Genomic DNA, 27,671 nt, shown 5'->3' on the forward strand with positions numbered 1-27,671 from the left:
TAAGAGTCGGGGGTGGGAGTGGCCTTAATAGCAAACAAAGTCACGTCTATCTAGTGTCATGGAAAATGAATTAGATTCAGCTATTTCCATTTCTATTCTTGGATCCATTGGTAATGAAGAGAAAGTCATTGAGGAGATCACCTGTTTGACAGTTTCTCTACTGGTAGAATGAGTTTAGTTATATTTAACCTACTTCACAAGAGAAGTCATGAAGATTAATTAATATTTTGAAAACACTGTTGCCAGTGAGAGTTTAAAAACAATAATAACATTATTGAGCCAGATTTATGTCTCATGTAACTCCATCAAACCTGTTAGCAAGATGAATTGTGATCTATTGGCAAGATGATTCATGCTAAAGGATCTTATACATTGGAAAAGAAGATAATTATAAGTTACTAATGATTGTTTCTATTATTTTATAATTACTAATTGCTGCAGTATGACAGTGCTATATAAGAAAATAGAGAGGGAAGACACAGCTTCTGGAGGGAAAAGCAGAGGTAGGGAAAGCAGTCTTGAATTTTAAATTTCATTGAGATTGCTTAGGTTCTTGCCCTGAAGAACCTGTACTTTGGGTGAACAAGGCTATTGCACTGATGACATTACTTGACCGTTACAAATCAGTGAAGGATCTTCCCCAAAGTCATTGCTGGAATGATCGTGAAATCATTGTTATTAACTGTCTGTGTACAGTCTTAGTGGTCTGGCTTCTTTTCCCCCATGCAATTCTTAGGAGAGTGAAGACACAAAGCATAAGAATAGGAAAGGTCAAATGTTACCTTTATCATCTGGATCTCTCTTACAGGTGATACCAAGTGATTAGGGCAGGCATTGGTAGCCAAAGGCAGGAGCTAGAAAGTAAGTCACACAAAGAGAATAGATATTTTTGTTTTGTTGGCACTTCCCCAAAACCAAGATTTTCCTTTTATCTGCCTTGTAGATAGAATTTAAGAAGCTTCTATCCTGACAAAAATTTATTCAGTTATTTATTTCAACAAGTAAACATGCAGCAGATATGACTGGCCAGAGCAGATGTATGCAAACAGGCTTTTTTTTTTACCTATACATATTCATCTTTGGTCTTTTCAGAGCCAATAATATATTCTATCCCATTCCAAGGGACTCAGTCTCATTTAGTGATTTCTAAAATTTATTCTTTCTTCAGTAACTATGTAATCAAATTCACCAGCCCCCCTCCCCTTTCCATGGGATTTTCTTCTCCCTCTGGTCTGGTTTCAAATTTCACAGAGCTCAAGCATACCCAGTGTCTGAAGAGGTCAGTGGGCATGTGAGGAAAGATTCTTTTTTTCAAAGTCTGGTGCAGGCTGGTACAGCTGCTGATTACATGGCTAATGCCACTTGACTCTGTTCGTGAGCAGGACCAAATGGGCTCATTTATGTGACACATTAGGTGACCCAAGGACACCTATATGAATTCTCCATGCTGTATTTTGGTGTAGATGCTTCCTCATGTGTACACCAACCATCTCCACCACATAAGTTGGTCCTGGAACCTAGAACCATTCTCTCAGATTCCCTTTCCCTGCCAGGATGCTGGCTCGTGAACCCAGTCGCCTTTTAGGTCTTACTCTAGAACCCTCCTTTACTCCACGAAGACTGGAAGTAGTCATAGTCCTCTCTCCAGCTTTCTATATTAGGCTGCCATGTCTCTTCTTTATGCTCCAGAATCCCAAGAACCTCAGGACAGAGGAAGATCAACAGTGGAGATGGATGGTTTGTTCACCTATTCATTTATTCATCGAACATTTATTGGGTACATCTATTCCAGATACTATTCTAGGGAGTGCTAGAACATACTTGTTCCTAAGAAAGGATCTGACTTTAGTAATTCGTAATTCAGGGTGAATATTGGACTATGTTGTTTCATTCTTCTGGAGAATATTTTCGATTAAAACCTAAGCTCAAATAGTGGAATGGAAAGCTGACTAATTAAAAGAATGATGGAGGAGAAAACAGACAAAGGAGCAGTTTGGAAATAGAAATCCTTGCCACTGAAGGTGGCAGAGACTAGCTAGTTGTTTACCAAGCTATTTTTTCCTCTCATGTATGTAACTAAAATACATTTCCAGCCTCTCTTGTGACTCAGTAATGGCCAATAGAAGGTGAGCAGAAATAACCCATGCCACTTCCAGGTCTGGCCCATAAAACCTTACATGCAGAACTCTCTTTCTATGGCCACTGCAGATAGGACCGTGGAACTGAAAGAGCCAGAGACAAAAGAAGCTTGCATTCCCTGAATGACCATATGGAAGATCCCACCAAATACCCACATGAGCAAAAACCAAAATTCTCGTGCTTGAAAATCACTGAGATTTGGATTTGGAGGTCTTTTGTTTGGGGTGTTTTTGTTGTTGTTAAACCAGATAGCTTTGCTCTCATGCACTGCCCTACATCATACACAAGTAGGCAGCTTCTCACTCCATCTGCAATGCACACAATCAATTCATGTGAACTCGATGACTAAACAAACACTCCTTCGTGTGCAATCAGCTCCACCCTCAGAAACACTCAGAGTTTATACACATTCTTTTCTACTTCACACTCCTTCATCCTTCTCCGGACAACTACAGGTGAATGCTTTCATACACACATGTTGGTATCCACCCACAGAAAGATAACATTTCAAGAGACCCACTGACACACAGAGATAGAGACATAATTGTGAAGTTTTCATTGCAGCAAGAGAAATTGAGGCCATAAGTAAGAATTTCCAAATTATAGAGGTCATCTAAATAAACCGTCAACAGATGAAGGTCATAAAATCCATATCTTGAAGATCTTGGATGAGGAGTTACCCCTCTATGTTGTGCTGGATAAGTAGGTATTGTCATTAAAACTTGGAGACTAACACACTTAATTCTCCCAGCAGGGGCTGGCAGACAAACCTCCCACTCAGAAAGTCTGCCCAACTCCAGGTCACCTTCGTCAAGCCTAGACAGTATTGAGTCATTACTCCTTGGTCATGTGACAGTGCAGTGAGCCCAGCAATAGCTGGCAGAGGTGGTGGTAATGAGCAAGAAGAGTTTTCACAATACAGATTTCCCAGGCACTGTATTTTTCTCTAGCTCGCCCCCAATTCACAGTCACCCGTGTCAGGGATTTCCACACAAAAAACAGATGGAAAAGGGAAAGTTATAAAAATAAATCAATTTTGAAATGCATGTGGGTATAAATATATTTAATCTTTTTACTGAATAGGCCAACTAAATTAGTGATTTATTATGAGAAAAACCCACTTCACCCTCAGTGGCAGGCACTAGAACCATATTACCCTTATAACGTCTACAAGACTGATGAGAGAAGGTTAAAATTCAAATCTGCCTTTTGGGACAATCAGGCTTATACATCCTCAGGAACTTACCATGCATCCTTTGTTATTTGGGGAATATGGTAAGACCCACCAAAATCTTAAAGCCATACTATAATAGAGCTGTATTGCACTATGTTTCACAGAGAAAAAAAATTACTGAATTTTTAGCCATGTAGCTATCCATTTTTCTTATTTAAGGAAAAATTTGGTTTGATTCATGCAGAGTAGTCAGGGTATATAAAACAAATAATAATTCATCAGCCCCAGAATTATTATGTTTTCATTTATAAAGATTTTGCTTGAGATTTTTATTCATATATTCCAGCAAAATAATGCAATTTTGTATAGTTCTTATTCTTGCATGGTTGTATTTTAATAATAATAAAGTAATACAATAAGCATATCCTGTCTCCTCTTGATGAAAATATCAAGATTTATTTGCTAAATAAATAAATATTCAGTAATGGATCTATGCTTAGTAATGTTTAATAGAAAAGTTTTCTGGATCAGATATCAATTACTTTAACACTTAGGTGGATAGAGTCATATTTTGTCTTTCCAATGCAATTTAACTCCCAGGAGTAAATATGTATGTTCAGAGAAATAATATACTGTTTTAAAATAGGCCTTTAAGAATTGCTTTTTACTGAAATTTATAACCCTGTTCTTGTTCAGTCATCATTTACCAGTAAGGATAATACATCCTTATGCTTTCTAAAACATGAAGTTAAAAATTCCTCATTTTATTCTTTCTTCTTTAAAATGTAATTTTATCATGATCATGAGTTTTCAAGATCAGACTATTTTCCTCTTTGTAACTCACTTTCTCAAATGGAAAAGGTTATAGAATTAAAGAGACTGTATCCCCAATATTATTATGAAAGTGTTATGGCCAGGTTGGTTATAAAGGCGATAAATCATCTTCTATTAGTACCACAGAATTCTTGTTAGAAACAGAGAATCATTCCCAAAGTACAGAACTCCCTCATATATAGAGCTGAAGTCTCTCTTCTTAAAATGTGAAAACGTTGGTCTTTCCAATGGGAAGTGTGGTTTTCTGGCACTGTCCTATCTTCTCAACAAGCAGTTTATTTGCCCTTTGCAGTAGCAGGTTACAGGTCTGTTTGCCTCTGGTCTCCATCATCTACTCTTACCTCCCGTGATTGCATTTCTCCTGGACCTCTCTGGAACTTTAATGCATCCTGCTTAGTGTGTTTTCTTATGGGATCTGACTGAAGACAGATGGAGCGGCATTTAAAGAAATATCATTTAATAAAACCCAAAATAAGTGGCAGTAATGTAAATTTTTACTGCAGCCTCTCAAGAAAAAACGGGTTGGGGCAAGATGGAGCTTTACAATGGGATGCATGGCAGGAAGCAGGTATTATAGGTTCTGTATCCATAATGCTCAGCCAAACCTTGTGATACACACACACACACACACACACACACACACACGTGCACACAAATATGACAACCTCTCTCCAAGTGCCCTTTCCCAATCTAAGCCCTCCAAATATTCTCCCTAAATTTATGCTCTCATAAATAGATTAGGTCCTTTCCAGCGTTAATCTATAGGACTACTGTGAATGAGATAGCTGATCCTGTTTAACAACTATATAAAAATTTATAAAACACACTTTGTGCATTAATCTCATTTGTGGCTTTATCACCCATCTCTTTTCCTCTTGCTCTATTTTCTTCAAACATTCTTTTACACTTTTTCTTATGTCATATGTATTTATGTAAGGCAAGTCATTACACTTCCTAGTGGGATATAAACAAGTAGATTACCAATTCAGATAGTCAGAAAAATTAAGGTTTTCAGATTATGTAAGGCTTTTGTTATGCATTCTTGGTTAACTATCCAAGAGACACTTTCTATATGTTGTAGAATCTAACCAAAACTGAAAAGTAATAATTATGATAAAGATCAAGAAAACTTGTGCTAATATACATTCAAGTTTAATTATTGGTAATAACTCCATAATAATGTTATCATAAAAATGGCATCACCAAGATGTATTCAATTTTTCTATCTTTGTACTAGCTGTGAAAATTAATTCCTAATCCTCAAACTGTTGGGATGTCTTAATAAGATATTCTTCCCAGATAGTCAACTTGAAGAATTTATAACTGCCTTGCATCTCAACTATAATATTTTAAGGATTCCATAGAATTTGTACATATACTGAACTACTAGCTAAATCCCTATAACAGAAATCTTTGGTTAAATCCCTGTAACAGAAATCTTTGGTTTCAAGTGGTAGGAATCACAGCTCAAACTGACTTTAGTAGATTTAAGTTTTAAAAGGGTAGGGGGAGACATGGAATACATTGACTTATATTATTGAAAGATCCACAGGCGGCACTGCCTTTAAATGCAGCTTACTCCAACAGCTCACTCACTGCTCTGTTCTCTGCAGTCAGCTTCATTCTCCAGTTATGCCTGGTGTTCCACTACACATACCATCCCCCTCAAGTGCTAGGATCTTGGGTAATAGAAAAATGCTCAAAGATCATTACAGATTTCAAATCACACTGTCTTGAAGAACAGTGAGTGCCTCTTCCACCCAGTCCCTGGGACTCACTCTTTCTTATTGGCCTAAATTGCCCTTATGCTTATGATTGAACCGAAACTGAGGTCAAGGTAATGCCATGGATTGATTGGTCTATGTCAATTAGGTCTTACTTTTAGAGCAAGTAGAGATTGAGAAATTCCCTGAGGGGAAAAAAAGAGGTGAGAAGGGAATACATAGGTAGTTAACCAACCAATGTCCATTCTAATCTTCATATAATGCAAAAATATAGCTAGGGCATCTGGGCCACTCAGTCAGTTGAGTGTGTCTGACTCTCGATTTCAGCTCAGGTCATGATTTCAGGATCCTGAGATCCACCCCATGTCAGGCTCTGTGCTCAGTAGGGAGTCTTCTTGGGATTCTCTTGATTCCCTGTCTCTCTGTCTCTGTCTCTGTCTCTCTCTCTCCCCCTTTGCCCCTCCCCTGTTTGCTCTCTCTCTCAAAGAAATAAATCTTTAAAAATATAGCAATTTACAGGAATTATAACAATATTGTATTATTTCTTTGATTGTAAGTCTAATACATATTGAAGGGAATATCAGTATCTTTAATGTATGTATTGTCTCAGATCTACTTTGGTGGGGATGGAATGGAGAAACTGTCCCAGAATAAATACAACACATCAGATTAAACATAAAACTTTGGATTTAACATGATTTCCAAATGAAGTGGAAATGGACTATGCATAAAAGTCCTGCAGAATTATTTGTTTTTCAAAGTTTACATATGGGTTATGAGAAGACACTTTAAAATTCAAAGATTGTTTTTAGAGAAGTAGACCAGCAGCCTGAAGTGAAAATTAAGAATCTTAGGAATGGAAACCAATTTTTTCCACTTGCATCTAGAACTCTGAAATTATAATGAAGGTCAAAGAGAAAATGTGGCTCATTATACAAAGATTCATTATACATAGAGCTTTCTCACACATCAAATGCAAAAATCAAAATATGCTATGTTTTTAAAGTAGAAACTGTTTTATTATTTATGGGGGGCAATAATGATAACTTCCTGCAAAGTTGCTGCCTTTTGCTATTTTCTTGCTGATGTGAATTTGTGGATAACTTCCAAGATAGAAGTATTGGCATTAAAAGGAGTACAAGATAAAACTCAGAAAATGGTTGGGAAAGAACTAATGACAAAGTGTTGGCATTACGAAGGTACTGCAGAAGCTAAACTCTGAGACTGATCAGTAAAAAGAAGTCATATAAAACTGACATGGTCCCATCTCATACTGAGCAATTGGGACCTTTAGAAATGAGATTTTGCTCTAACCCAAAATGTCAGAACATTCTGTTATGGACAAAGGGCAGAGAAATGACACAGACACCAGAAAAGAGAAAAGGAAATGAAACTTTGAGAAAGGTGATAATAGGACACTAACAGATCTGCATACTTCTAAAAGAGTTTTTAAATTTCTTGTGCTTTTTTTTTTTAAAAAATTTTGCTTTGAAGAGTTCATTCATAACCTGTAGGCTGTGCTTATGATGAGGCATCTAACAGAAAACACTGATCCTGATGACCTCTATGCTTTGTACCTAACTTCCAGAGAGTTTAAATTTTATTTTACGGATATTTAACTTCCTAACACTTAAAGCTATCCCTCATCTACAGAGATGAGTCTGCTGATCTACAATCAATAGTTCATGTTTGAGCAGATGCTTTTCTTGTGTTGTCAACAGTATCACTAAGTCAGACTCCCTCCATTAACCCAATCTTTTGTGACTATGAGTTTGTATTTCTCTGAGAACAAGCTGCAGCAAATGTACAACCCAAATATGAAACTAATTTTTTCCATCTAGGCAAAGCTACTCTATTCATTTGAGCATTTACTCCACTGAATTATTTAATACTGATTATTTTATTTCCCTCACTCTTCATAAGTTGAACAGAACCACTAAACCTTAGTTTAGGTAAAGTAAAGAACAAAGTCTGTGTGATATTTTTTCTAAGCTTAGTGACAAAGAAATAAATCATATCTCAGAGGCTCTGAACATTTTATTCGTTCTTTTTGAAGTTCTTTTTCTGAAAAAGATTTTTGAAGTTCTTTTTTTTTTTCCTGACCATTACAAATTCAGGACTTGGAAGAGTTTGTTTTTAGATTCAAATGTTGAAGAGCACCTACTACATGCTTAGGGAATGAACATAACTTGAAGATGTCATCCTCAAGAGGACTAAAACTCGTTGGGCAGATAAGACATAACCCCATGAAATCTTGGGAAATTCACCCTGGAGTGAATGGTATAGACTTCTTTAAGAGTTTAAAGGGGAATATTGAAATATTCAGGAAACCCTTCATGGACAAGATGGGACTTAAATTACATACATCTGGAAGGATAGTCATTGACTAAGGGAAAAAAAGGAGAATATATAGGTGTTTCTCAGTGGAAAGAACTTTGTGAACAAAGAAAATTTCAGACGCAGGATAAACCTGGGCTGCTATACGTTAGTGAAATCAGCAGAGTTGATGATAAAGGTTTATAGTGGAAAAAAACATAGGAAATAGGTACAGATTGTGAAACAGATGCACAGAACTGAGAGCCTTGAATACCAGGAAAGAAGTCACTGAAGTTCCTGAGGAAGGGATGTGACAACCACAAAGGCGATATTCCAAAAATGTTCATTGGGTGCTGATGTGGCATGAAATGATAATATTATGGCATGAAATGACACTGGTGGCAGTGAGGCTTGTTGGGAAACTCTTTCTGTAACTCAGATGTTAAGTGATCAGAAATTCGACCAGGGTGGTAGGAATGGTTATACTAAGAAAGGAGGTCATATGAGATGTATTACAATGGGCAGATTTAGTTCGTTTTTGAGACTCAAATTTCAGGGAATGAGAGGAAAGAAAAGTCAACAATGGCTTCCAGATTTTAAGCCCAAATAATTGGGTGAATAGTGGCTATCCTTATAACACATTGGTGAAAAGGAGGGAAGAGGGAAGTTGTGTGGAGACTATAAAAATCGCTTCTGACAAATACATTTGATGCATTGTGGTAATTGCTGTAACGAGGAGCCAATAGCAATGTCCCAGGAGGCATTCAGAAATGCTAACTTTGAATTTGGTGAAGATTTTCAGATCAGGCTATATTTGATCTCTAATCTTTTGGTTAGGAGTAATAGCTGAAGCCACAAAAATAGAGAACTCCCCCTCCCCCCACCAAGAGTATATGTATGAAGAACCAATCGGTGAGCCAGGGGCAGCTTGGATGACCACTGAATGAGAAGGCGGAGGAGCAAGGGAGAAAGAGGAAGCAGGAGGTGTATGTGTATGTGTAGGAGAGAGGGGGAAACAGAGACAGATCGAGATAGGAAGAAAGAAAAGACTGTCACTGAACTCCAGGGAGTAACTTGGAGGAGGAGGAGGAGAACAAAAGAGCAGAAGGTCAAACGGCATGAATGACTGGAAGACCTGAAGACTGGTCAGGCCCAGCCTTCTGTGGGGCAGTAAAAGGTTCTTGATAAAGGGCAAACTTTATCCTCCTTTGCTGAGGTTAGACATCTTTTAGAAAGAACTGAAAGATTATGCCCCTGCAAGAAACTCAGTCTGCATCATCTATCTTTGATATTCATTTTTTAAAGCATCCGCTGCCCCAACGTTAAGAATTTGGAACTATGTCATACCTGCAAACTGATTTTTTTAAATAATAAATTTGGTCACGGTCATCTGAATTTCATCGCTAACTCTGGAAAGTTGTAAAAGAGCACATGAAGGTATTTATTTCTTCTCAGTTCTTCTGGCATGACAGAACCAAAGAAGACATTTTTAATCAATTCAACTTTCCTACCAAAGAACAATACAATCTGGTTAACTTTCATATCCATCAGGGGCACAGGGCTTTTCGGACGTGGGTAGAGGTTTATGAGCATAAAATTGAGAACAATTAGCACTCAAATTAATGTTACATGAGATTCAACATCTGGTAAGTGTGTCGTCATTTTGGGTCATAGACCACCTGCCAGGGTAAATGTTCATACAGCTGCAATTTACTCTGCATACAAATGGAATAAGAATGATACTTGAAAAAATATTTTTTTCTAAACTTAACAGTATGAATGTAGGAGCCTCTCACGTTCTAAAACTTCAACTAGAAGTTGATAAACTGATCAAACTTAGAAGATGAAACCTATAAGACTGAAAGGAACAGAAGATACTTGTATTCTCACAAGCACGTTTATAATCCATTAGCTGTAGTGCTAGCATTAGTTTCACTGGTCAGTCTAACCACTGCCACTATTAATACCAGTCTCCTCTTGATCCATCAAATATTTAAGAACAAGAAGACGTCAACCCCTCAAAGTCCTCATGTTATTTATAAAATCGAGCTCTCAAACATCCGGCTGCTTCTAGCAATAGAGCTGCACCAGAAGATGACAAATCTAAAGATGTCCCCTGCAAACCCGCTATAAACACCAGCCCACGGACAGCATAGTCCAATCGCTTCTGAACGTCAGCACTCTGGGGCCTCCTGTCACTTCGGTGTAGGCTTTAAAGTTTTAAAGGTGTCTTACCAGGAGCCCTCTCTATGCAAACAAATTTCGGCCCAGGATCCAGAAGCTTCTATGTCTAGATACCCTCTGGGTTTGTGCAGAGGTCAAAGCAGCCATAAAACCTACGCACACCTGTTTGGGGGGCCTCTGGCCATCCAAAGTACCCAAGAAGCCAAGAACATTCCCATAGCACAGCCCCCAACATCATCCCCAGCATGGCCCGCAGGCCCTCTGGCCTCTGAGTCAGGAAGCAAAACCAGATTAAAGAGCAAACCATAGTCAGGGATCACATACTTCCTGTCCTCCATCTCCGGAGTATGCTAATTCCTGAAAATTCTGACACTTTATAAATGCTGGCATCTTACAGAGTGCTAAGGGATGACCATGATCAAAAGAAATGTGATGACCGTATGTCAGGAGGGTGAGCTGCGTCCTTTTGATTTCTACTTAGTTGCCTTTTCACATGATCTGGTTATTGGCAACTCAGCAAAACTGGCGAGCTCTTCCCTTACTGTGTAGAGCAAGACAGTATAAGGTTGGAAGCAGAGGATGCATCCGTGATCATCCGCTACAGATTTCAAAAGCAAAGAACCTGCGGCATTGAAATGCAGAAATCACATTTTTACCCTGTTTATAGAAATGAGACATCCTTTAACAAAGAAGCAGTTCATAATTCAAACACCATCTACAGAGGTATGTTGAATCTGTGCATAAGGCACACCAAAGTCATCTATTAGTTCCGAGATTCTTATGTCCTTATTGTGCTTTTTTTAGACATGCCAGGAAATGCTCTATCTAGAATGAATGGTGTCTGTTAAAACCATCTCTTTACTGGCTTAGCCATGCTTCTGGAACACGTTTCCCATTAATTTTCAGAGTGATGATTACTATCATGGCTAAATTGCCATGGGGATGGCTTTGGGAGTGAAGTTTTGATGTCTAGCTGCCTGACTTTCGATTCTGATCTCTCCATCCATGTTTTCCATGTGTGATCTTAGGCAAGTTTGCAACCTCTTCTTGGAGCTTCGGTTGTGCCATCTGTAAGGTGGGCATAATAATATGCTCTGTCCTCATGGTTGTTGAGTGAAAAAGATAACTCCGAAAAAGTGTACGGCACAGAAGTGCTGCAGATAAATGCTAGCCCTCAATAATATCAAGGGACTGCCTGATCTTGAGTCACCAAAGAAAAACTAAAGCGTGCCTGATATATTCTGTTCTGTGTATTTAAAAGATATTTTGTGCTATTTTAATTTTTCAATAGCAAGCATACGTTAACTCTCTGCTTGACAAGCACACCCTATTTACTTAACCAAAATGTGCCAAACAACTTTGAAAAATTGTTGTTCTGGGAAGGGTTTAAGGTGGCTACTGCATGTGAGGTGACGAGGTACCATCATGGGAGTGGGTGGTCTGTGCTCCAGGCTCCAAACAAACAGCTCTACTTGTATCAACTTTAAATATTGGGCTTCTTAGTAAAATTTGGTTTGAACAAAGGGTTCTGCAGCTAAAAACAGGAATAGAGGATGCCAGAGAGGGTGGATAAAAACACTTATGGTTTACTACATTTTTTTTAAGATTTATTTATTTGAGAGAGAGCAAGAGCATGCAAGCAGGGGAGGAGTGGGAGGCATAGGGAGTGGGAGAAAGAATCCCAAGCAGACTCTGCACTGAGTTTAAACCCCAACAAGGGGCTCAATCCCAGCACCCTGAGATCATGACCTGAACTGAAATCAAGAGTCCACCACTTAACTGACTGCGCCACCCAGGCGCCCCTATGTCTATTATCTTTTAAAGACACATTACAGATAAATAATGAAGGCTATATCTGAATCATTACCATTTAAGTTCTGATTCTACATTAAAAATTGACCTTTAACTAAATCATAATTCAAGAATATTTGGAATTTCATCTTTTTCCCTTTCTGGCAGTGTTAAGTAGGGAGAGCTCATTAAACCCTCTGTTCATCATCCTTCATTTGTGAAGTCTATCACAATTAACCAAAGTGCTATTCCTCAGAATGGAAATGAATTAAGTGAATCTGGCCACCCAGACCCCATGGCTGATGTTTGTCCCTATCCCAAAAGTAATCAAGAGCCAAGCAGGCCTGAAGCAGAGTACAGTGGTTAGGTCCGTGGTCTCTGGAGTCAGATTGCCTGGTGTGAATCCTGCTTTGTCCACTTACAGGCTGTGTTGTTGTGTAAGTCACCTCGCATCTGTGTTACCTCAACTTCCTATTCACAAAATAGAGACAACAGCACCAATTTTGTAAAGCTATCATGAGAATTTAAAAAGATCTTGCACAGGGCGACTGGGTGGCTCAGTCACTTAAGCCTCTGACTCATGATTTTGGCCCAGGTCATGATCTCAGGGTCGTGGGATCAAACCCCACCTACAGCTCTGAGCTGAGAGCCAAATCTACTTGTCCCTCTCCCTCTGTCCCTCCCCCTGCTCATTCATTCTCTCTCTCTCTCCCTCCTGCTATCTCTAAAATAAGCAAATGAATAAAATCTTTTAAAAGAGAGAGAATCTACACAACGTACTTAGAACAAGGGAAGGTAGAAAATAAGAACTCAGTAAATATTAGCTCTCATGGTCTTTAAGTATATGAGTTTGTTTTACAACCATTTTCACATTTGAATTATTTCTAAGTCTAATTGCAAAAGTCAGTACATTTGTCATTTCAGATTTTCTTCAACTATAGGAGGGATGGTAACTAAATTAGCCTTAATATTTTAATTCTCACATGGTAATTGTTCTTTTTCCTTTCATATAACATTATTTCTTTAAGTCTTAAACTATGAACAGAAAAATCAAATTCTCTTGAAAAGAGCACACAGAGGGTACCTGGGTGGCTCAGTCAGTTAAACCTCTTCCTTTGGCTCAGGTCATGATCCCGGGGTCCTGGATTAAGCCCTGCATCAGGCTCTCTGCTCTATGGGTAGAGCCTGCTTCACCCTCTCCCACTCCCTCTGCTTGTGCTCCCTCTGTCTCTCTCTGTCAAATAAACAAATAAATACATAAATCCTTAAAAAAAAAAAAAAGAAAGAAAAGAGCACATGAAACTATTAAGCCTGCAAGCCAATTCCGAATTTTCTATTATTTTGAATATGGGGAAAGAGATGTGTGTAATCCAACCATATTTTACTGCTATGCTCTGTGTATGTGTATATTTTAAGAAAAGTAGAAATAATGAAGTGTGATTTTGATAGATCATCTATTTGACATTTTGATGCACATACTTCTACTTTGTGCCTTTAACATTTATATTTATCATGTCTTCCAACTGCAATTCCTGAAATTTAGGAGTAAAAAATACCCTTTGTTACCAAAGTCTTTAGTTCATATCCTGTGTATTTCAGATCTTCAAGGATTCCACATATTGCCTCAGACAGTTGACTGGTCATCTTTTCCTCCTCAACAATATCTCTTGACTCTTGGGTTCAAAAACAAAGAAGATGGGAAATTTTTGGAAAAACTATCAAGTAGGAAGCTCCCTACATTTACAGGTAAATCACCTGGACTTATTATTATCCTTCAATGCTGTTATAAGGCAGGAATTCATCACAAGACCTAGCATATAGTAGGGCTAGGCCCCCCAAAATTGCTTTTCAGGTTGTAATTAACTCCTTCCAATCTTCTTCGTGGGTTAGTTAGCAATATCTTGGATTCAGGTTCCCCCAAGACCAACACAGTTCTAGTGTCCACCTCCCTCACTCCAACCCTCTCACCCCAACCTGGCGATCTCCAATACCTAAGCAAAGGGCACTTAAAGAATACAAGTTTTTGCCATCATCAGTTAACAAATTAGAAGAAAATTATCCAAAATACTTATGTGAAATCAAAAATATAGCCAATGACAGCATTAAATCACTTGGATCATCTGCTGTTATATTGATATTTGTTCCACTCTTTGCTTATGTAATTAACCAAGAGCTCCGGTCTCCTTAAGAGTTATTACAGTTAAATGGCATTCAGTTATTCTGTTGAAACTTCCCAAAATCAAGAAAATATTCACATGGAGCCGAAGTCTCAGATTTGTGGGCAAAAATTCACGACCGGGTTGAATTTATTCCTTCAGCTCTACCCACATAATTAAGGATTTGTGTTTTGTCTGGCACTTTATCCTCTGAGGCTTATCTCAACTTCAAGCTACATTCAAAGTCAATGGGATCTGCACACTTGAATAATACCTGGGAGGAACAAGACAACAATCGGACACATTTATGACAACATTTTTTCACAAGTCAGGAAAAACATACTCTGCAGAGAGAGATGAATTGTTATAGGCTGTCTCTTAGATCTCTCAATCAGGAAACACAACAAAATGAATAAATGATAGTCTCTAAAGGGCAATGTCTCCTCTGCCTTTCTCCTCATAGATCTTTCATTGTTATGCATGTGGTCTAGGGATGGTGCTGGTTTCTACACTAAAGATTTCATATCTGTTAACATTGAGATACCTGTTTATAGCTTGCTAAAGAAAGCATTTTGAAATGGAAGTCTGGAAAAAGTAGTATAAAAGTTTATTGTTACAATTTTTAGAACATAAAACTCCCTTCAGTCTGCTGACCAAAGAAGACACAGTGAGACACATGGAGACAATGGGGAAGCGAATCTTGCCAATATTGGATTTTATTAGAAGCACCCAATTGAATGTAGGTATATGAGTCTTTTATATCTGTCCAATGCACAAATATTAGACAATTCCAGAAGTATGGAAAGTTTATGGTAGAGAAATTGCAAGTACTGGAGGATTTTAGAAGCATTCGTGGTGAATCTCATTTGCAAAACCAGGCGAAGTTTAGCTAATGATTTCTTTTTCATACTTTAAAACATATTGCAATGCTACACTTTGCAATTTCCAGCATTTAGTAGGCTAGTAGAGCCTTTAAATGAGCCTTTTCTTTGTGCCTTCTGATATCTAATTTAAGTTTCCAGGGCATTTCTTACTTCAAATCGATAACAAAATTTTAGTAAACACAGTGTTTCCCTATTTCATACAGTGGGCTATTACACATAACTGTATTGTTACCTACACAAGAATTTGGAGTTTTCAAGCTAGTGCCTCTACACCACACTGATAAGTTAGATGCTCCTCTAAGCATTGGCAATTGATCTTTGTATATCCTTAGGGTAAGTTATCTAATCCCGTTTTCAGATCCAGGGAAAATACGCCCTTTCTACTTTTCAGTGTTGAAAAGTCCAAAATAAGACCTGAATTGTGCTGTGCTGTTTTACAAAATTTAAGCCATTATACTGAAAGTACATAAGGGGAACTTCTCATTAACAAGCTATAAAGGCTGCAGATTTCCCCTTTTAAAAATATTTTTCAAAAAAGATCTGTAAGCTGAAAATTTTGAAGAATTTTCTTTTTGTGGCTTTCGTATTACATCATTGATTTGATGTTCTTACCTTACAAGGGGAACCAAGGGGGTCGTCACAAACAGCTACTTAGCATCTGTTCAGCAGTTTATCTGCTCAATAACATTATTCAGCATTTTAGAAAAGCTATAAAACCCCTAATCTACTTGCATGATTTGTAATTCTATGCACTACAAATACAAAAGCACATTTTTACTGATTTTCCTACCACATAGCTCCCCCTCCATAACTGTGTTCCACTCAGTGATCTCCCCTATATTTCTATCATGAAGAAATCCACCTCCGTTTTCTCACAGCTCTAGAGGCTTGAGGTCCAAGATCATGGTGCCAGCACGGTCGGGGTCTGAAGGCATTCTTCCTGATGTGCCATCAGTCACCTTCTCTCACGTAGCAGAGGGCAAGCTCTCTTATGTCTCTTCATATCAGGGCATCAGTCCCACCATGAGGCCTCCACCCTCCTGACCTTGTCTAATCCCAAAGGCCTCATCACCATACCATCCCACTGAGAGCGCTTCAATCTGTGAATTTGGGGTGGACACGAACATTCAGTTTACGGCAACCTCATTGGCTCTACTACAATCTTTAGGTCCCATTCTCCAATTTACCCTCTATCATAACCTCCATCTCCAACCTCCCCGTGTTGACTAGAGGATTTTAGAAGCATTCGTGGTGAATCTCATTTGCAAAACCATGTTTTTATATGGTTACATGTATCATCCTTGTCGTCATCAGACCCTTGCAAGTAGTAGAATCTTTGATAACAAGAACCATCACCATAGAGCATTATTTTACCCCATTGGTTCCTGGTTAGCCTAGCAGAGCCAGAGAACTGGAAGTTGTGGAAATGGTTTGCCTGTGCCCTGGCTCTTCGAGGCCACACCTGCCATGCCTTGTTACTTGCCAGGGCACTGACCACATTACCTCTTGCCACCTTATATCTCAGTGTGTTGGGTATGCAGGTTGAGCCTACCCAGGTGTCATGTACCTTGGAAATGTTCTTAATTCATTTTCTTTTCATCTTTCAAAGGGCATTCTAGTCACTTAGAAATTGGTATGTACGTGTATCTTTATGTGTCTGTAAAGATTTAAAAACCATAACTAAGATTCTTGGCATCTAATTAAGAACTCAATCTTCTTCAAAATGAGTCAATACCACTTCGCTAAGTGCAAGGAATTTTATCAACATTTCTATGTTAGCTTCTATGGGAAATAGAAGATTTTGGAAGATTATCCCAAAGAGCTTAATGGAACCGAAGCAAGTGAGCCAGGAGGTCCCCAGGGACCACAAGTGTATCCAAATACTGGCCTCTAGGTTTTTTATTATATGCCCAACCACAGCTTCATAAAGCAGGACTGAATAAAATTGGCTGCAAAGGTAACCTAGCTTAATGAAGCAAGTAATGAGTTGGTGAGCAGAAATTATTCCTATATGGTACCATTAACTGTGACCCAAGAAGCACTCAACAGTGTTTTTAGGATTCCCTGAAGTGTGTTTTTTCTTGTCACATAGCAAATGTGGTCCACTTGAATGTTTAGGTATTGCATTGTTCTTATTGCTGGTTACCTCACTTGCGACCCCTGCAGATGAAGACTTTTGTCCATGGTTGTGCTCTGTGTAACTCTAAGGCAAGTCATTTAACCTCCGAACTATGTTTTTTCTCATTTATTAAATAAGCTGATAACTGCCAGGCCCACTTCACAGAGTTGTTGTGAGGTCCAAAGAACATAATCCATGTTGAAGCACTTTGTCAAGCATTTACAAATTCATAAGTTTTATTCCTTTATATTGGTTTTAGATTGCTTTGACAAAAAGATGGTTTTATAGACATTTTTTTTCTTGATACAAGTGTGTACTCTGAAATTATATATTCTTCTAAAATGAAGATTATACAAGTATTCTATGGATTTCTAATTTTTTTTCCTTAGATCACTAATGTGCTCAGATCTTCTCACTAAGGCAGGATTAGAGGTGTCCTCTCCAGCCATAGGGTAGGTCTACTAAGCACAGTAGGCCTTCCCAGGGAACATGAATTTTCACCTCTTGCCACGAGATGGTAGAAGGAGACAAGGGCATCCATGGTAAAAGGGAGGTTTCTGTGTGTCAGGCAGTGATTGTCTTTCCACTTTGATCCCAGGTTCTTTATCTTGATAGACCCCTTTCCTAGGCATACAACAATAACAAGAATGACTCTGACACAGTAAGAGCTACCACCTAAAATATTCTATCAACCTTCCTACCTGGTGGCTTCTAATCCCACTGAACATCAATCCCATTCAAACAGTAGCTCTGCTCTAATGGTATTTTTTCTTCTCTGGATCCTTGTTCTAATTATGTCGTGTGCTACCGGACGCTGCTGTGCTTTTCCATTCATTAACTTTATTGGCTGCTGTCAGTTTCAAACCTTATGTACTGTGCTTCCTGGGCTAAATGTTAAAGAGTTAAAATAATAAAATCTCTTGCCATGCATGAAGCCTTCTTCACAGGCTGACTTGCCAAAAAATGACCTAACCATGTTTTTAATACCTCATTAATTTTACTTTTAATTTCCTCTAAGTGAAGCATAAAAAATGTTTACATATACACATTTGAAATGAACGGTAATAGGCGTTTTTCTATCCCTTTTTGGCAATTAATGTTTCTATATGTATGTCAAATGGAAATATATTCCAAATACTGGGGCTCTGCTTTCTGGTGGTGGTACATGGTGCCACTCATTTGCCAAACATTGAACCATACCTGCTATTAAATCTAGGCAATTCTCTGACTGAAGCTTTCATTTGAGCTTGCTATTTACCTAACCTTCATTGTACCTGTGTGAGGTTTTAGCTTCAATCCTGGCCATTACATTACACTCTCTCCAGCAGCTAAGGACCCCCTTGATCACTCCTGAAGTCTCAGAGGGAGCGCTACTTCTCCTTTAGATTTAGCCCTCTGTAACATTAGATGGTTAAGCTAATTCCTTCATGTTTCATTATTTTCTTAAAGCAACAGCATTAAAACCGTTCTCTTGGCGTTAGATATCAGTTTGTAGTTTCTTTTTCCTTTGTCCCTCGAAAGCCCCCATCTTGTATAGGTAAAATATTAATCTATAGTTTCCTGAGAACCAAAACTGCATTGGCTTTGGGGAGAGGAGGAGGGGAGCTTACTATTAGCAGTCATCTATGTTCTGTCCCTAGAATCTGATTTGTATGGAGCACTTCCTGTTTTGTTATACATCCAACAATCAAGCTAACAAAGCACCAATGCCTTCCACTATTTTTATTTTCCTGATGTTTTGGAAAATTACACTGATAGATTATGTTCCCGAGCAGACTGCTGTTGTTTCTGCTCTTTGGAGTTGAGTCACTACACCACTTTCCTACAACGAGCCCCATTGTTTATTTTAAAGAAGAACAAAGAAAGCAATTTTTCTTCAGAAAGAAAACGGTTTCTCCTGCAACTTGCTTTCCTTTATTTGACAGTGTCCCATTGTTTAGCTGCATGTTTAAACTAAATGGCTAGGCTAGCTATTTTGTCAAGTCAGAGACGGGATCTCAAATCCACAATTTGCAATCATGGCTCCTATAGGTTTATAGGTTTTCAGATAAATGATTAATCAGAAAGAACAAATTAGTAGGGTTAGAGGGACATTAGTCAAGTGGCATAGATAGGTGTTAGGGAGACATACAGCAGGTACAATGGAACGGTGCTCAACCTTCCTGTACTGCCAAAATTCTAGAAAAATGCCGACTTCTAGAGATCAGTGTCTATCAAAATACAAGTACGACATTTCAGAAGGAACTGGTTTGCAAATTCAAGTTGAAATTCAGATGTTCTTTAATAATACTAGTTTCTAACAATTTTTCTCTTTAGAAGAGGTTCTATTTGAAGGAGAAGAAAATCACATCTGCCTTCTCTAATGTCTGGGAAGAAAAATCTGTTTTAGAAGCATACACAAACTAAAATAGTCCTTGTTCAGATACTAGGTTTTATGATGGTGCTTTGTTCAACTCCCACTGGAGATATTTGAAAAATGGCAGGGGGCAACTAGCTAAAATTCATGTTGCTAGGGCCACATATCAAGAGATACATGATTTTCCAAGTAAGGCCCAGGAAACCTCATGATTTTGATGGAGGTGGTCCAGGAGCAACCCTGTCATAAAGTAACACTGGTCATCCAGACTTTCTCTTCCAAGCACCAGGATGCAGAATGCAATTGCCCAATTAAATCCTCCTGTGACTTCCTACTTCTTATCACCCTACAAACACAGCAGAAACCCAAAGCTTTTCTAATAACCCTTAGATATCCTTTATGCCCCCTTTTCTTAATATAAGTGAGAATTTTATGATAAACTTTATTTCTCCTATCAGGCACTACCATTTGTATTAAAATTTTTAGGGAAGGTAACGTCTCCCCTTTTATGGCTGGCAGTAGCAAACACATAGGTGGGCCACCTTATTAAAAATATGCCCCATTTTAAGAAAGCCCCAAATACCATGGCAGGTGGTTGTCCCTATAAATGTGCACAATAGCCTGTTTCAAGATGGATTGTATCAGTTGTTGAGATGGTCCGGGGAGCCAGAATAAAGTGCTATGACACCACAAGTAGGGGAACCAGAGCCCAAGGCCATCCAGTGAGAACTGAAGATAAAAGCAGAGCTGGAGATTTAACGAAAGCCATTGAGGTAGACAGGATTCAACTTGCACAACATTTTTCAAGGTTCAACTTGCATAACAAATATTCTTTTATAGAAACAAGATAGTAGGCAACTGTTAGCTCCTACGATGCTTTGGTGACATAAAGTCCCCCTCTCTAAAGGAGCACAGTTTTGTGGTGTCCCCGTGGGAGAAGGGAAGTCATGTTCAATGTCAGCCCCCTCTTTTCCCCTCAGCCTAGGCTCCTTATCCGGGGCCACCTGCAAATCCTCCTGAACAGTCTTGCAAAGCCTTCTCTTGTATTCATTCACCTGTTTGAAGGGAGGGTACAGACGATTTTCTAAAATAATGGAAAGAAACATTTATTTGTTCTAGGTACCCATTGCTTCAAAGAACGTAAATATATTACAATACTCCCTGCCTTCCATCCCCAGGGAGAGGTCTATTTCTGTAATTTTTGTTCTAAAACACTTCCTTTTACTGGGAGACTAGGGGAGTTTCCACGGGTGCTCAGGTGTGATGGAGAAGTTGCAATATGCCAGCCTCCTCAGCCAGCTGCAGAGAGTAAAGGAGCAGTCCCAGGTGATCAATCAAGCAATGGCAGAGCTAGCAACCATTCCGTATCTACAGGACGTCAGTCAACAGGAGGCAGAATTGGTAAGTGTTCTTTGTTTAGGGCTTTCACAGGCCCTGGGCTAACAGAAGAGTGATATGTTCTGAAAAGAAAAAAATTGCGAGAATCAATGTAGTCTGAGGGCAAACTGCCCAACCCTCCTGAGGCATTTTAATAAAGAAACTGGAAAATGTAGAAAGAGGTTTCTGTCTTTTTACTGGCTCTCATCGACTAGCTTCCGTTTTTATAGCAAGAACTTTGTGATGTGTAAAAACATGGAGAAGGGCTGATTATTCCTATCGTGGATCAGGCTTTTTGTTTTAAATAAAGTGTAATTATAATAAATTATTTCTTAAACTCTGAGATATGTTAATATGTAATTTTCTTGTAAGGGAAAGTAAGAGGACAAGAATAATTGCTATATAAAAACCAACCCTACAAAATAGTCTTTATAGTTTTCTTATTCACTTCTAGTGTCATGTGTATGTTGGCAGTGCCAACACACACGCATATACTGGTACTTTTTTTTCTTTTTAAAGGTTTATTTATTTGAGAGAGAGAGAGAGAGAGAGCACAAGCAGGACTAGGGGCAGAAGGAGAGGGAGAGAGAGAATCCTCAAGCAGCCTCCCCTCGGAGCATAGAGCCTGACGGGGTGCTCTATTGCAGGACCCTGAGATCTTGACCTGAGCCAAAATCAAGAGTCGGATGCTTCACCGGCTGAGCCACCGAGCGCCCCACACTGATACATTTAGATAAAACAGTTGTTTCACAGGAGGGGGAAACATAGTCAAATATGACTTTTTTAAACTAAATTAACCAATTAACTCAGAAAACACAGAGCTAGTCAAAAATTAGTTGATGGTGGGATGCCTGAGTGGCTCAGTGGTTGAGCATCTGCCTTTGGGTCAGGGCTTGATCCTGGGCTCCCTGCATGAAGCCTGCTTCTCCCTCTGCCTGTCCCTCTCTCTCTCTCTCTCTCTCTCTGTCTCTCTCTCGACTCTCATGAGTAAATAAATAAAATAATTAAAATAAAATAATAAAAAATTAGTTGAAGGAATATCTCAGAAACAATCTTCAAACAGATGTGTATATCACAAGCATAATTAATATTAGAAATGATGGCTCCTCATTTGTAAAACTCTTGCTAATCAGGGTGGGGGGCCATTCGAGGAAAGGTAAAATTTACTGTGTATGGAGATGCTAATGTGTTGTAGGGACGGCTCTTTACTTTGAGGTTTTAATTGAAGGTAGCGAAAACTAATTATAGACCTGAATTGAATTCCCGTAGCAAGGATGAGAACAGCCCAAACTGATCACCTGTAATTTTCAGATAACTAAAGCAACCCTCCCTCTTTGGGCTCTTAAAGTTGTAACAAATTAATCCATCAAGACACGAACTGCCAACATTTATAATGTTCATCTGACCCTGTAAAAGGGTATTAAATAAATACTGATATTCAAAGTAAGTATATAAAATGGTCTGAGTAGCCCCCTAATAAAACTATACGTACTAAAAAAAAACTGTGGAGTGAAACAAAGTCTATTAATCAAGGAATTACTAAGTCAAAACTGGCAATAATACTTTCTAAAGCGTTATGGTTGTGTGCAGCGGAACACCTTCTAAAAGGCTAAGTGTTTATCCTACCACTCATAAGACATTCAGGAGTGCGGTAAGTATGGAGTTTCCAAAGTGCATATTATAGCCAATTTTAGATGATTAATGCTCCTCTGAGATAAGAGGAAGCAAAGAAAATGTTAATTTAAGAAGCTGGCAGTGTTGATCCTGTCTTCCTGAAAAGCACATTGAAGATTTAAATGAAAAATACAGGGGAGTTTCCTGCACTTAGGTTTTCTTAACCACATATCTGTAGCTTTTTCCTTTTTTTTCTGTAAATACTTATATTTCTAAATATAGACAAAGAGCATCAAACCAGCATCACCGACATCTCTTACTCACATGTTAGTGCAATATCCCCCTCTCTGAAACCTTGGAAAACAGGATTTCATGGGATATTTTCATAATTTACATGCCTACTAAAAAATGATGTATATGGATATATATGTATAGGCCAAATATTTAAAAATCATGTATCTTGCAAGATCTCATCACCTTAGGTAACAGATTTTACTTTGCAACTTCCAAGCATAGGTTAACCTAGAAAATAAATCCTAGTAATATCTTTTATGGTGCTACATAAACAGGGACTGCTCAAGAGAAGAGTTTTGAGTGACTCAACTCTCTTCCCTCCTGCTTAAGCTCTGAAATATCTCAAGTAGAGCGAGATTATCTAAGAGTTCATACTCTGATGCCACAGTGAACTGAACTGGCATTTGTTCTTTTTTAGAGAACTTTCTTTTTTAGCTTTGAATGTCACATGGCTTGATGCAGCTTCATTACTTCGCAGCCACACATGCAGCATGTGTATAGGTCTGTTTTAAATTGGAATATGGCAGTTTTGGGCAAAGGGTGGAATCTTCTAAACTTGTCTTTGAAAAAGGCAACTTGGTTATTTTGAAATTTTAGAAAACAAAAGAATAGTAAAAGAACTTAAATGAGCTACATCCTTTAAACGGCAATAAAACAGTGCAGTTTTAGTATTGTCCTCGGGTGAGCTTTTGCACGATGCCTAGAATTATGATACATTAGCCTCAGGAGAAAATACTAAAATGTGCTCATGTACTACATGCCATTTCCTGAGAGAATTAACTACTGCCTCCATTCTTTACAATCCAAATCTGTTTTTTTTTTTTTTTTTTTACAAAACATCAACACTTACTACATTAAAATCTATATGTTTCCTACAAATTTTCCAGAAGACTCTTCATTGTTACAATATTTTATATCTGCAATAATACTTGGTAATGACTGAAGCAAAGACGAGGTGGCAGTGTTCATTGTCGGAAAGATGAGTAATAAAATCATCAGCGTACAAATGATTTTTTAATTAGGTTTTAATCTGTGTATTTAGAGAAGTTATTTCTGTGTGAATTCCACACTGATAATTTTTATCTTGGTGCCACAGCTGCAGTCACTAATGGCAGATGCCATGGACACCCTTGAAGGAAGAAGAAACGATAAAGAACGTGTGTGGAATACAATCCAAAAGGTAAAACTTTCAGCTAAAAGAAAAAGATATATTATTCTCAAAGAAAATGTCCATCTTGGGTCAAATCTCTTTGGAAGATGAAAAGAAAGCTCTCCAGGTTGTTTTACTGTTTGTTTTCTTTTTTAAATAAATGCAGCTATCTCCCTGGAAGTGTAACCAAAATCAAAATGGATTTATATAATGTTTCCTCTGGTCTCCTTCTCCAAAAGATTATAGTCACATGCTCTCATCAGTCTTCTTATGTTCATTTTCATATTCTATTTTCATTATCTGCTTCTTCATTATTCGTTATTATAGATTCTTGTAAAGCTCCTTTATTTGTATTTTAGCCCCCCACCCCCACCCCCAGCACTTGCCCCACTTGAGGAACAATGGCTACATTTCAGGGAACTACAAAGAAACTAGCACATGGATGTTTTGGGTGAAGAAGTAACATACCAGTTGTTAGAAGTAGGAGAACATCCCTTGGTTGGCTACCTGAGTTAAATAAAACAAGCAAAGAGACGCACCTCGCACTGGGTACTCAGAAGACTCATGTGATGCTACAGAGCCCTCTGACAACGTAGGAGGGAAACATGTTGAGTCTCCAGGCCAGTAAAGTTAGTAAATTCTAGTCAATCTACTCCCCATTCAGTGTCCTCCAATCACTGTTAAGAACCCATAAAGGGAGGACTGCTGTCCAATATGAGAAGAGCAAACCAAAGAAGCCACCAGTTAAAGAGGTAACAATCAGAGAGAAAATGAGTGGGAACTATCAGAGAGGGAGACAGAACATGAGAGACTCCTAACTCTGGGAAACGAACAAGGGGTGGTGGAAAGGGAGGTGAGCGGGGGGATGGGGTGACTGGGTGACGGGCACGGAGGGGGGCACTTGACGGGATGAGCACTGGGTATTATGCTATATGTTGAACTCCAATTAAAAATATATCCAAAAAAAAAAAAAAAGTAAAAATCAGCCATGATGGATTCTAGTGCATCTGAGGAAATGGCTGTCTTCTATAATCAGTTCAGAGGCTCTACAGTAAATGAATAGAACAGAAATTAACTGAACTCAACAAATATTTGTTGAATATCTACTGTGCTGAAAAGAACACTGGGTGTTCAGGACATTGTGCTGGACAATACAAACACAGCCCCTGCCTGTACAGGCCTTACCATCAAGGAAAGAAGACAAGGATACAGCTACAAGTTTACTGAATATTATGGTGAGAAACTAGACATGCAATAATCTATAGAAACAAATAGGGGAATATAATCTGGTCTGGGAGGTCAGAAGAGCCATCTCTAAGGAGTACCCGGGTGGCTCAGTAGGTTAAGCATCTACCTTTGGCTCAGGTCATCATCCCAGGATCCTGGGATTGAGCCCAGCAGTAGGCTACTCAGCAGGGTAGCCTTTGCCCCTCCCCCGACTCACGCTTGTGTGCACACTCTCTCTCAAATAAATAAATAATCTTAAAATAAAAAAAAATAAAAGCCATCTCTGAGAAAGTGATATTAATACAATTCAAGGATATGTAGTAGTTATCCAGGTGAAAACAGAGATTTCTGCAAAGAGGGAAGCGTTTGTGCCAAGAGTGCAAAGGAAGCACAGCAAATTAAAAAACTGATAAAGGGGGAAAAAAACTAATAAAGAAACAAGGAACATATTTTAAAATAAAGTTCAGAAGCAGAAGGCAAATCACAGAGAGACTTATAAATTATGTTAAGGATTTGGAATGTTTCAGAAAGTATTTATCTGGAAAATATTCTCGATACATCTCTAGGGCGACAGTGGGAGAACAGATTGAGGAGCTACGGAAACGTGGGGAGGTCAGTTATAAGGCGGTGGCTTGATTATGGTGGTGGGTGTACAGATGGAAAGAAGCAGACAAATAGAAGGAATGTGCAGGAAGCCAAACCTACAGGCCTTGTTCACTGATTGCTTAAGAGAATTTAGAGAACAGAAGTTAGAATGATGCCCAGACACTGGGCTTGAGTCACTGCACAGGGATGGGGAGAGGTTGGCTGGTGCCATTCTCTAAGGAAGAACACACTTCAAAAGTGTAGCTTTGCACTGAGAATATAAACTCAGAGTCCAGGCAGGAGACAGAAACCGCTCCAGATATTTGGAAGGGAATTTAATATAAAGAATGGTTGAAGCTATGACACTGTTAACTAGATAACTGAAAAGCAAAGGAGAACGATAATTTAGCACAGAAGGAGCTGGGAAATCAGAGGAGAGACTGGAATTACTAAAACCTAGAAACCTGAAGCAGGGACCCTTCTGTGGACCAAAACTCAGGCCTTGCACCAAGAAGCACTATTATCTCCGAGCTTGGAGGAGGAACCCTAAAGGGTTGAGATTTGGACTTCTGAAGAAGGGGGTACTTACTCACTGGAGCTGAAGGGGGAGGGAGGGAGGGAGGCAGGAGCAGGGAAGGAATTGTAATGGAAGTAACTCTGCAACTTTTGGAAAAAGGAGATTCAATCGCTGCTCCAGAAAAGAGCATGACCTTCTGGAGCAAAGAAGCCTTGCTGAAGAGATGCTCACAGGAAGCCCAAGCAGACAGGAAGCAGCAAGTCCCTCCTTTCTGCTTTGGCATTGCGATGCTCCTCTACCACCTCCTATTGACAGAGACCAACAGCTAGCAAAACAGAAGTGGGATCTGCAGAGTTCCAGGCCCCAGCATCACAGAGCTGATCCTAGAAGGGTGGGTCTGGAGTTAAGGGACTATAGGCTAATAACTGGCACAGACGGGCGTTGAACTTAGGGTGCTGGCAAGACATCCAAGGGGAAGCACAGGCAGCTGGAGTTCTAGATAAAAAGACTGAATAGAGAAAGATGTCTTAGTTGATGGCGAACTGGTATTATTTGAAATCATTTGAGAAGGTGAGATAGCCGAGAAAGAGCATAGAATAAGATGCAAAGAGAGCCTTTGGGAGCACATTTCAAACATAGGAAGAGAACCTTACAAAGGATACTCAGAAGAAATGGCAAGAGGAATTGAAGCTTGAGGCAAACCAAATGCAATTCTGATGAGACTCAAGCAATTATAACCACATACCTCTGTGGAAATGGCTGTAGAAATCGTCTTTTAGTATAGGGTCAGCAAGCTACAGCCCACAGGTCAAAACTATCCAATCACTTATTTTTATAAACACAGTTTATGGCACACAGCCGTGTCATTCATTTACCTATTGCCTACGTCACCTTGGCTAAGTTGGTTAATTGCTACAGAGACCACGTAGCTCATAAAGCCTACAATCTTTACTGTCTGACCCTACATAGAAAAAGTTTGCTGTGCCCTGGTTTATGGCGTTATCCATCCATCCCAGAAATATTTACATTTGTACACTACATATTTGTATTTATAAACCCAAGTGACAACAGAGCAACAGTTCAATTATGAAATTCCAAGGACCAGCCGAAAAGATGGAAGAGAAATTGATATTTACCTGTACCTGTTGACATCTTACAGACAGCCGCCAATTCCACGTCACACTAAGTGAGTTTTTGTTGTTTGCATTCATAGGAGTGCCTACCCTGTGG

At 38.9% G+C, this 27,671-nt stretch overlaps 1 protein-coding gene across 1 annotated transcript in view; it reads left to right on the top strand.

Annotated features, from left to right (window-relative positions):
- The window catches only part of SPATA16 (spermatogenesis associated 16), a 195,908-nt gene that overhangs the window by 138,793 nt on the left and 29,444 nt on the right, over window positions 1–27,671 (top strand). Inside the window, exons 6-9 of the mRNA XM_041731425.1 lie at window positions 13,762–13,908; window positions 14,945–15,057; window positions 20,914–21,078; window positions 24,059–24,142. Of these exons, the coding sequence (XP_041587359.1) occupies window positions 13,762–13,908; window positions 14,945–15,057; window positions 20,914–21,078; window positions 24,059–24,142 (509 nt within the window). The remainder of the gene's footprint in view (window positions 1–13,761; window positions 13,909–14,944; window positions 15,058–20,913; window positions 21,079–24,058; window positions 24,143–27,671) is intronic.

This window comes from Vulpes lagopus, chromosome 17 (genome assembly GCF_018345385.1).
Source record: "Vulpes lagopus strain Blue_001 chromosome 17, ASM1834538v1, whole genome shotgun sequence".
NCBI classification, from domain to species: domain Eukaryota; kingdom Metazoa; phylum Chordata; class Mammalia; order Carnivora; family Canidae; genus Vulpes; species Vulpes lagopus.